The sequence below is a fragment of the Cervus canadensis genome, chromosome 4 (genome assembly GCF_019320065.1).
Source record: "Cervus canadensis isolate Bull #8, Minnesota chromosome 4, ASM1932006v1, whole genome shotgun sequence".
In the NCBI taxonomy this organism is placed as follows: Eukaryota; Metazoa; Chordata; class Mammalia; order Artiodactyla; family Cervidae; genus Cervus; species Cervus canadensis.
In genome coordinates, this window is record NC_057389.1 from 49,840,402 (window position 1) to 49,852,459 (window position 12,058).

A 12,058-nucleotide genomic window follows, 5' to 3' on the forward strand; every position below is an offset into this window, starting at 1 on the left:
ATACAGGTTTCTCAAGAGGCAGGTCAGGTGGCCTGGTATTCCCATCTCTTTCAGAATTTTCCACAGTTTATTGTGATCCACACAGTCAAAGGCTTTGGCATAGTCAATAAAGCAGAAATAGATGCTTTTCTGGAGCTCTCTTGCTTTTTCAATGATCCAGCAGATATTGGCAATTTGATCCCTGATTCCTCTGCCTTTTCTGAAACCAGCTTGACCATCTGGAAGTTCTTGGTTCACGTATTGCTGAAGCCTGGCTTGGAGAATTTTGAGCATTACTTTATTAGCGTGTGAGATGAGTGCAATTGTGTGGTAGTTTGAGCATTCTTTGGGATTGCCTCTCTTAGGGATTGGAATGAAAACTGACCGTTTCCAGTCCTGTGGCCACTGCTGAGTTTTCCAAATTTGCTGGCATATTGAGTGCAGCACTTTCACAGCATCATCTTTCAGGATTTGAAATAGCTCAACTGGAATTCCGTCACATCCACTAGCTTTGTTCGTAGTGATGTTTTCTAAGGCCCACTTGACTTCACATTCCAGGATGGCTGGCTCTAGGTAAGTGATCACACCATTGTGATTATCTGGCTCGTGAAGATCTTTTTTGTACAGTTCTTCTGTGTATTCTTGCCACCTCTTCTTAATATACACCCTTACAAATAACTACAAATAGAGGGCAATCTTTAAAAATTGTGAATTACTATATCGTATACTTGTAATCTATAATATTGTGCATCAACTATACTTCAACAAAAATCTTTTAAAATTTCTTTAGAAGTAGGGGAATAAGAACATGAGGAGTCTGGAAAATCATCAGATAATAAGAAACAGGAGAGGGAAAGAATGATTACACCTTACTGAAAATTCGACTTGTCTTTACAATGTTAAGCTAGTTTCTCCTGTACAGCAACTAACATAATATTGTAAAGCAACTATACTCCAATAAAATTAATTTAAAAAATAAAAAATAAAGGTGAAGAATATTGAAATAAATGTGCAAAAATAAACAAAGTGACCTCTTAAAAAAAGAAAAGAAAAGGAAATGTGTGTTGTCTTTATAACAACAGACTGTCTAGAGTTTATAACCCAAGGACAAAACTATCTGACTAGGCCCTTCTGAATAGAGTTCCCCAAACAAAAACAGGACAAACTGAAGTCTTTTCAATGCTTTATTCATTGTTTTTGGGGGCTGCTACATTTTAGGATGGAAAGAGTTTCTGCAGGGGGAGGGAGAGGGGAGCATCATCTCCCTCCCTCCCTCCCTCCCCCACTCTTGCTTTTTCTGCCATCACACCAAATATGAGAGCGCCTCCTGAAAGTCAAAAGGACAATATTAAAAATAAGAGCAGTTTACATGTCATTAGCAAGTAGTCAATATCCTATTTCACCACCATTATCCTGACAAGGAAACAAAAGCTCAAGAGTGACTGAGTCCCACCCAGAATCACAGAGCTGGGAAGTAGCACATATTTTACAAGCAGAACACAAGTCTTTCTCATTCAAAAATTCCTTCTAGGAATGTGGATACTGCACTTGCCCTGAGATTCCAGGACATGCTGAATGTGTATGGGTACAGTCCACGAGGGGGAAACACAGGTTCACAAATGAGAACAGGTCGGGTGGGGGTCGCGTGGAGAGGGAGGGCACTCAGGGTGAGTAAACCCTGCCCTTTGACCAAGTTAGCCCCCAGAGCTGTAGTTACCAGCAGTTTCTTCACGGACTCGGAAGCCTCTGGTGTCAGTTCATTGACACAATTCTTCAGCCCTTCCATAAGGTGCTCAACGGAAATGCCCAGAGTTTTCAGAAGAAGCTTAAGTGGGTACAGGAGTGGGAGAGCATCCAGAGGCAAAGGCAAGTCCCCGTTCACGGGATGTGGCAAGCTGTTGATGAGGAAGGCGGCGGCTGCAGAGCAGAAGAAATCCCAAGTGAGACCTGACCACCCTCCACTCTATCGGTGGCTCCATTCCAGCCCTAGCATCCTGATTTCCCAAAAAACGTCTGCTTCGGGACCTCTGCACCTACTGTTCTATCTCTCTAGAACTTTCCTTCACCAGATAGTTACATGTCTTTCTTCTTCACTTATTTGGTCTCTCCTCAAATGTTACATTCTCAGAGATGTATCTAAAATGGCATCACCAGTCACCCTCCTTCTTTATTTTTCTTACCACTACCTAAAATATTAAATCTTTATTTATTTATTTATTTTATCTTCATCCTCTCACTAGAATGTATGCTCCTCGAGAATAAGGATTGAGTTTTATTCACTACTGTACCCCATGCCTAGAACAGACTCTGGTATACAGTATGAACTCAGTAGATAGCAGTGATTGACTGGACAGGGGTATACTTTGCATGTGGCTGTCTCCACAGCCCATGAGTTTGAAACCAATGCAAGATGCTATAATGACCTTCCACTTGAACATATGAATGGACCTAACCGGAGCCCAGGAAATTGCTCCCAACCAACTCAACTCAGTGCTACAAACATAACTGAGTAGGGACTCTAAGTCAGTTGGTGCAGATACACAGATGAATAAAATAAGATATCTGACTTAGAGAACCCATGCAATCTGATGGACAGTAGAGATCCGTGTGTGCCACACTGCAGTATGTACTATGCTAAGATTAGGGACAAAGCTCTATGGAAACACAAAAGAAGTGATGATTCATTCTAAGGTAAGAGAGTGTTACAGGAATTTTCCCAGAATAGACGTTGCCATAATTGTGTCTTGAGTCAAATATTGGGATGACAGGTAAAGAAGGGGAGCAGCGTTTGAAAGAGGAAAATAATTGACCAAGACACCAAGATAATAAGATTAAAGACCATACACAGGATGGTGAGTCTTCAGAATTCCACTTGGATGTGCTAAGCAGGTGAGGCTGCAACCTGGGTGAGGTCAGATTTTCAGACTTGAATGTCATATGAATGAGTCTGAGATTTTTTTCCCCCAAGGGTAATGGGGAGCTACCATGGCTCTTCCATGGAACAACTGCATTTTATATCTTCAGCAAGATAACTTTCACATAGAAGATGTTAGAGAATGGGGGGAATGCATACTATACATATTTTTACAAAATACATGTGCATGTATGTAAATACACAGATGTAGAAGCACATACATGAGACACACATCTTCCTGCTGGCATTCCCACCTCCCCCCCCACCCCGTACTGCTGGCCAACACTTCATCCTCCTTTGCAATCCTTTCTGTTTTCTTATTCAAATAAAAAAAAAAAAAAATGGAACTTGTACACCTATTTTCCCTTCACTTTCTACTGCCTATTTTCCCACCCAAAGTTCTCCTCCAGAAAGGGGATATTTATATGCTTCCCACCCATCTTTCTGCTGCCACCTCTCCTCAGTTACCCCTAGACATTAAAGAATGACAAAATAGCCCAAATAGGTCAAGTAACAAATTAGTTCAAAAATTCACAAGTCAAAGTCACCACTGTAGCATGGGTATCACACAGTTTCTTATGATTAACCTCCCTACTTCTTACTTTCAGCACTTTGGTGAGTGTCTTCCCTGTATTTACCTATATATTTCAGAGGGGAGATCCTCAAAGCTTTCTGTTCTCCAAATGAGCGGCAGCCGTTATGATGTATTCTGCAGATACACCCAAATGTATCTTCCTGTAGCTAAAGGCTCCCTCCAAAAAAAAAGGATTGGTTGCCATCCTCCTCCAAGAAGCCAGCTTCTACACCTTACCTAGAAATGGAACTGTTCACCCCTCACCCCTTCCACAGAGCTCTATCTGTACTTTCACTGTGTATCACAGTAGACCAGTACAATAGTGACTTCTGTAGAAGTCTTCACTCCTCTGCCAGAGTATAAGAACCTTAATAGAAATATGCATGTCTGATTCAGGTCTGAATCTCCCAAAGCCTACCCAGTGCCCAACAGATTATAGCCATTCAACAAATGCCTGTTGATTGTATAAACATATAAAAGTAGCTATGTCTCAAGAGAAGCAGCACAGCAATCTAATTAGAGATGAGAGCAAGGATGACTCCATATAATTTCAGAAACACAAAGAATCAAATCTTAATTCAAAATTGAGGAAAATCAATGGTGGCCAAAGTTCAGTAATGAAATGCATTTGTTGACCCTCAATGCGAGCTGATTAATTTCTTTGTAGGATACACCAGGGATAACTTGTGTTGGATTAGAGCTTGGAGCTGGGAGCAGGAGGCATCTGATGTCCCTTCTGACCTTACCAATACCTGTGGCTCTAAAACTCCCTTCCCCATATGCCACCAGGAGCCTCGGCTCACTAGTTGTGTTCCTGTTATCAAGAAAGTAGAGAGAGATCGTGTGTTCCAGGCTACTTACCAGAGTAACTGCAAATGCCGATGGTCACCAGCAGGAACACAGTGACCAGCTTCATGGTGGGTTACCTGTGATATTTACCTGGAGTTTAAAATTAAACTGGGAAACCTAAGGAGCTCACTGAGCCAGTGGTCCCCCTTGCTGACCCAAGTGCGACAGTGACTTCTGCACACACACATATTTATATGCCAAGGACTTGGATTTCAGTCACGACCACTTGACTCGCCCCTGGGAAGAACAGCGTGAAGGTCATGTTTCCTCTCTAAACAAATTGAAGGTTTTTTCCACTTTCCCTCATGTTCCCATGAGAAACAAAGCCCTAACTTAAAGCACCCTCAAGGCTCTCTCACACCACAAGCTCTTACACGAGACCCGGAGCGGCGTAGGGGGTGGTGGTAAGCAAAACGCTCTGAGTCCTTTCCCTGGAAGAACTCTGAAAAGAAGGTTTTGTATCAGGATTGAAAGGATTAAGGCTCTGTTGTTTTCCTCCAGTTTTCTATTCATTTAAAGTTCAGAGAAACACATTACCTGATGAACGCCCATGTTGACAATTCTGAGGTCTCTTCAGCCCTGAAATAATATAGACTCAGCTTAATGGCATTTAGTAACCATGTTTCTCTGGAATTTACCTCTACCCACACCAACCTTGTCACATATCTACCATGGCAGATATTTTACCACTTCTAGTGCCTCCCACCTATCTGGGGGGAACACCTAGGGTCACGCCTTCTCTATGTTCTAATTTAGTTCAGGACCTAAAGTAAAAATGCCTTTTTAAAGACCTGGGATTCAATAGTGACTCCATGGTGTTGTTCTCCTCATCTGAAATAGGACATTTAACAGCTAACAGCAAGACAGTCCCAAAGGGGTATGACACTGAGGGGAAAAAAATTTTTTTACAAGATCCCATACATATAAATAACTTGGGTCACCAAAACATGCATGTCAGAAGCCTTTTGGCAGTCCAGTCCCTTGCAATCATGCAAATGAAATACTTGCTGGCCAGGGGAACAATCTGCTTACAAGGCTGCCCTCCTGCAAACAGGACTCAGCTAAGGGGCCCCAGGAGGATTCTATCTGTAAGCCCAAGCCCTAGAGCTCCTTGGCCTCTAGGGCAAGAAAGAGAAAGAATGAACCTTGAAAGGGAGAAATAGAGATCAGAGTCCAGGTGGGTCCCAGTCCCAGCTCAGGGCTCCCTAACCAAATGACGTTGCTGGCTTCAGCCACCCCCACCACTGAAGGGGTACTCAGAACCTTCTGAGGAAGACACATCAAAGCATAGTCCACTTTAGATGCAAGGCCAGGAGTTGGGGCCCCACTTGAGTGTGTGGTACTATTTTGAGGATTTAATATAATTATGTAGACCCAGGATGTAACTGTACCAACCCAAGGTTAACACCTAATAAATGTCACCTGCTGTTCATTTCCATACATTGCTGAGTTACAACTGCCATTTCTTTATTTTTCTGCTACTTATAAACTACACGGAGGAGATCATGTATTACTGCCACACATACTCAATCCTGCCCCTTCTACTGCTCTCTCTGCATGAGAAGGCTTCATCTATTCCTGGGGAATTATCCCAAGACAGAACTCTCACAGGGCCAAGGCTGTATGTGGTGAAGTGGTAGCAAGTCAAAGTCATCCTTTATTTTTATGTTAATGACATTTTGACAGAATATGGAACCAGTACTCCCCTTATCTCTGCTGGTTGTTTCCATTTTGCTCTCAAAGCCTCTCTGCACATCCACACCCTCCGCCCTGCACAATGGGAAACTCAGTTTTGCAAACTGTGGTTTCCAGAATTCCTGGCCAATGGCATTTTGGTTAGGGAGGGCAAACAGGAGGCCCTGGGACAAGATTGGAGGGGAGACAAAGGGAGAAAACAGGATGCTTCTCCCTCTCTCTGCTTCAGGAGACATCTCAGGCAGTGACTCAACGTCTCTATGGCTCCTTCCAGAAACGCCCTTTCACCTGTGGTCCAACACAAGCCAGGGAGCCCCACCACTGTCCCAGCTTCTATGGCGCAGCCCCCGCCTGGGCCACACTTGCTCTCCCTGTCCTTCCTGGCCACGAAGTGGTAGAAGCTTCCTGCAACTTCTAAACTCTGGGTTGACTCATCTTTCCCCTGGTTGCTTCAACTGCCTTTCTAGCACCTTGTAAATTATCCTTCAAGTTAAATTTTTCCTGTTTGGTCACTGGATACGGTTTTGATTTTTTGGTTGGACTCTGCCTAACACAGCATATACTAAAATATAATAGAGCTAGAGCTTTTGGTAAAAACAGATCTTTCAGTTTGGAAACAACCTCTCTCTCATAAGTGCCAAGTTACAAGTTCACAACAGGCTAGATCAATCCAGGAGAAACACACAGATGCTTTTCCCTTTCCACCTCTGAAGTGTGTGGCACTGTTTCCAACTGGTCTACTGGTCCTGGAGGTGAGCTCTGTCCCAGGAAGCGCCTCAGGCCTCTATGCTAATAGATTTCTGGTGAGCCCATCTAGCAGTAGACCAGACATTGTCTTCACCAAAACCTAGTCGTGAACATGGATGGCTTAGACTAAAGACTGGAACCTCCTCCATGCAACACACTCACACACTCTCTCACAAATGCAAACGTTCTCATGCTTACATGAACAGTAACATGTGCATGTGAACAGACACACATACAAAACCATCAAACACAACAGTTTTCATTTTTTTATTCAACAGATAGTTATTAAGCATCGTCTCTGTGCCCAGCACTCTCAGGAACCGAGACTGGAGCAGTTAACAAGGCCAAGCTAATTTCCTGCTTTCATGGAGCTGACAATGTAATGGGATAAACAGACAATAAACATGTAAACAAATAAAGAACTCCTCATAGGTGCTATGATGAAGCTAAAGGGGTGCACTGAGAGAGAAAAGGAGGGTTAGGGGTACAGTCAGACCTGGAAAGAGATTCAGGCTTGGCTACTCCCACGCTTCCTGTGTCCTGAGTCCATGTATCATTCGTGTCTTTTTAGTCCATATTTCTGATTCTTTGACATCCTGGGGCCTTGCTGATCTTGGAGGGACTACCCTTCCCAGGGCTAATTAATTCCTAGATAGCAAATGACTCACCTGGGAATGTACTTTCCTAAGCAAACCAGCCAATCTACAGCCCACACTGCCAATCACCTCCTCGGGTTGCCCTGACACTGGGCCACTGTCTGCCTGCCTCAATCACCCCCTGAGGCCCAGGCAGGTACCAAACAGCTAGGGACAGTGCCTACACCCCAGACAGAGTGCACTGAAATGATTCAAACTATCCTATCCTAAACCTGCTTACCCTGTCTCCCCATCCCTTCCCACAGAAACCAGAGTAAAGGCTCCTGCCCACTCCCTACCACACCTTCCTGACGAAGCCAGTGTTTCCCATGCTCCCTACTGCCCTGTGGTGTGGCAGGCCCCTTTTCTGGGGCTCTATCTCTGTAACAAACTATCTTCAAAATGGCAGTCATCTCCTGAACTGATGACCTGCATAAATATAAAACATATTCTTCTTTCCCAGGACTAATTTGTAAACATCTTGAAGGACTTTTTCTTGTTCATGTTTGGATCCTAACACAAAATCCTACACACTTGATAATATTATTAGGAACTACCAATCAGTGCCAGGCCCTACACTTTGCATATGGTATCCACTTCATTCTCATAAAACCCCTGATGATAAGGAACTTTAATCCCATTTTATAAACAAGGAAGTCTGAAGCTGAAAGCAATGAATTAATTGCCAAAGTCACTTAAATATATATAATATGGCCAGAATTTGAGCCCTTTCTTCTGATTTGTATTTCTTCACCTTTAAAAACTTAACTAATAAGCTATTCCAGCAAGCATTTGTTAATAAATAATTCATGAGAAGAAATGAAAAGGAAACAAATGCCACTGTTTCTAAATTAATTTGGGGTGTGTTTTTTGAGTGAATTTTTGTGGAGATTAAGTTCATAATTGGGAATGGACGTTCAGTTAGTCATTCAACAAGTGTTTATTGAGCATGTTTGGTTGATGTGCTTCTGTGGTAGATTTTGGAAATATAGCATGACTCCTGCCTCTTCTTAATTATATTAAAGGAAACTGTTAGAAGCAAGTCAGTAAGTCCAACATAATAAAGGCCATATATGACAAACCCACAGGTAACATTGTTCTCAATTGTGAAAAGCTGAAAACATTTCCTCTAAGATCAGGAACGAATCTAGGATGTCCACTCTTGCCGATTTTATTCAACATAGTTTTGGAAGTCCTAGCTATAGCAATCAGAGAAAAAAATAAAAGGAATCCAAATTAAAAACAAAAAAATAAAATTATCACTGCTTGCAGATGACATGATACTATACATAGAAGATCCTAAAGACACCACCAGAAAAACTACTAGAGCTCATCAATGAATTTGATCAAGCTGCAGGATATAAAATTAGGTTGCATTTCTATACACTAACAACAAAAGATCAGAAAGAGAAATTAAGGAAACAATCCCACTTACCATTTCACAGAAAAGAATAAAATACCTACGAATAAATGTACCTAGGGAGGCAAAAACAATAAGATGCTGATGAAAGAAACTGAAGATGACATAAACAGATGGAACGATACGCCGTGTCCTTTTTGTCTCTGTGAGAAGAATGATAGTTCTAAAGAAGCCAACCAAATGTAGACTCAAGACAAGATCAGAAAAATAAAAGAATCAGCCTGAGATTTCATCTCACAATCTTCCTTCTAGGTGAAAAGAGACAGTAACTGTGAAGTCACACTGGAGACGTTGAAGTAGAGTTCATTATCTTCTCTTTTGCTTGCTGTAAACTGGATGGTCAAAATGGCTTAAAGCTAAGGCCTAAATAAGGGGAAATAGTCTCAAAATTTGTCTTGAAAACCACAAGCATGTAACAATCAAATGTCACAGCTTTGTATACCAACTGCATGGAGTTTGGAGAAAAGCAAAAAAAAAAAAAAAAATTTATTCCTGACTCTCTACCATATTGATTGAGTCCTATTTAGTGAAAAGTAGGGCTTCCCTGTTGTCTCAGGCAGTAATGCCTGTAATGCAGGAGACCCAGGTTCAATCACTGGGTTGGGATGATCCCCTGAAGAAGGGAACGGCAATCCACTCCAGCATTCTTGCCTGAGAAATCCCACGGACAGAGGAGCCTGGCAGGCTACAGTCTATGGGAAAGCAAAGAGTCGGACAGGACTGAATGACTAACACTTTCACATTTTCTAGTGAAAATCAGTCCATTATTGTTTAAGGCTAACTTTTAGCCTCTTTATAGACACTGCAGGGAAATCCAAATAGAATATGAGCCCATGAGGGAGAAACACAGGAAATGACCCATAAATCAAGACCAAATTGAAGTAAAAATCTAGGAAGTCTCAAAAATGGAAAAAAGTGAATTTGTCCAGGCTGTAGTTTTCAAAGATGACTTCGTGAATTCAAGTGGTTCTTAAATTCAAAGATCTGGATAAGCAGAGAAAATGAGAGCTAAAAGTAGAATTTGTAATGTTTTAAGAAACTGATTAAGACAAATAAGTAAACTAAAAAGAAAGATGTGTGGGAAAAGTCTCTTCCATCTTTCTCCGCCCAGCCTGTTTGTTCACAGACCCTGACCATGGCAGATTTCAAACAAATCTTTAGTTTACAATCAAACAGTCCATGGATTGTGTCAGATGAGTTAGTGAGAAGGTATGGCTATAAAAAACTAATTTCTGGTGGCCTGGAACTGAGACTTGATCTGGCAAAACTTGATCTGTCGTGAGATATATGGGTTCTTGAGCAGGGGTTGAATTTGGTCAGAGGGGTTTATAAAGCAGATTAGTGTAAGGGAAGAAGAAAGGTCTTTCAGTGAAGAAGAGTCTGGGCTCTGATGACCCCATGCTCCCAATAGATGGCCCATTCTCACATTCACAGCTAATGTCACCATCTTGTTAGAGGACCAGAATACTATCTGCTACACCTTCCCTCCAGCAAAGATGTCAACACTCCCAGAGGCAGCTCTCCAGTGCCCAGCAGACATTCTCCATGACTAGATCATGTTCTAAATCCTACCTTTCAACTGCTCTTTATAGGGGAACGACTATACCATATCACCTGGTGACCTTACAGAGATCCACACAAGTGAAGGGTTGAACCATAGCTTATCTGAGTCTTAGGGGAAAACCTTGTGGTCCTCCTGGAACCTGAGAGGATGAAGGACTACAGGAACCATCTCCCACACACCTTCACATCTCTCATGGGTAGCTTGCATAAGACATTGCCTCCCATGTTCTACAAAGCGTGGGACTTTCTGCCCTACCTGCCTTGGAACAAGAGCTGCAGAATAATTCAAACCAAACTTCTCAGCTGCAGTCTAGAATTAGGTCCCCACAACTGGCCTTGGAGTCATCCAGTCCCTTCTGTTTCATGTTCATCCTTTATTTTTTTTTTTAAAGATTTCTTTATTCGGCTGTGGTGAGTCTTCATTGCTACACGAGGGCCTTCTCTGGTGGCAGTGAGCAACGGCTACTCTTCTCTGTGCTCAGCAGACTTCTCTTGTTGCAGGCATGGGCTCTAGGCACTTGGGCTTCGGTAGCTGTGGCTCCACGGGCAGGTGGAATCTTCCCCCAGCCAGAGACTGAATCCACGCCTCCTGTATTGCAAGGCAGATTCTTAACCACTGGACAACCGGGGAAGCCCCCACTTTTATCCTTTTTAATGTATGGGACAAAGATGATAGGGATCTGACACTTTTGGTCTAGTCTTCTCTTTTCTGTCAGGAAAGTGATAAACTGTCTAAATCTAAGAGTGGTTCACTGTACCTTTAACAACTAAATCAGTCAAGACCTCAGCCTTGCTGTCTCTTGAATATGTGAGTTAACAACCCTCCAAGAAACAGGCAAACTACACGTTCACCATGTGGGTGTGACTCAAAGAAGAAGATGAAAAGTTCATGCTGCACTTTGCCAAGTTACTTATAGGTCCTCAATCAGTGCCTCTGCTATAAATCACTTCCCCCTTTCCAAATGTTTACACTATGACTCTTGACCAGAAGTACAGGGACAGAGAGGCCTTTTTACTAACATGAGTGGGCTCCTGGCAAGCCTCAGACTAATGTGCATAGTTGATAATGTTTGCTCAACAACGTCTCGGGCTTCTTCAAATCTTCCCAGTGCTGAGACTGCTCTTTTGTCCCTTGAATGCCCTTATTCTTCCTTTAGTAATTAAGAGCACAGGTCCTGGGGCCAGCTTGCCTGAATTCACATCCTAGCTCCTCCATTAGGGAAGTTACCTTATCTCTCTGCACCTCAGTTTTATCAACTTATAAAATGAGGCTAACAAAATTGACTTCCTTATAGGACTGTTATGAACTGGAGAAGGAATGAACATACAAAATGGTTACAAGAAATACTACTGCAGGATGAGCATTCATTATATATCAGATATTATTATTATTACCATTCTCTCCTTCTCCACTTTTTGTTTTCCAACTTCCTAACCATAACCTCAAATACAACAGCCACCATTACCAACAAGTTCATGAACACCAACTTCTCAATTATTTAATTTTGAATATTTGGGGATTTTTATTTAAATTTTCTCTTTAAAGAATTCCATATTTCTTTTGGCTTGCTATATAGAATAAAAGGAGGGGAATGAATAATCACTGTATCCAGGAAACAAAGAACGGAGGTTTTTTTGGCATAAGGTTTTCAATTTGAGACAACTTCATGCTTATAGAAAAG

General features: G+C 42.1%; 1 protein-coding gene across 1 annotated transcript; it reads right to left on the minus strand.

The window, feature by feature from the left end:
• Positions 1-1,149: 1,149 nt before the first annotated feature.
• On the minus strand, positions 1,150-4,480 carry SCGB3A2 (secretoglobin family 3A member 2). Its single transcript, XM_043464291.1, has 3 exons — positions 4,329-4,480; positions 1,697-1,896; positions 1,150-1,306 (listed from the first exon to the last, which is right to left on the minus strand). Exons 1-3 carry the CDS (start codon positions 4,381-4,383, stop codon positions 1,283-1,285), a joined length of 279 nt encoding a protein of 92 aa, XP_043320226.1. The 5' UTR covers positions 4,384-4,480; the 3' UTR covers positions 1,150-1,282.
• Positions 4,481-12,058: the final 7,578 nt, after the last annotated feature.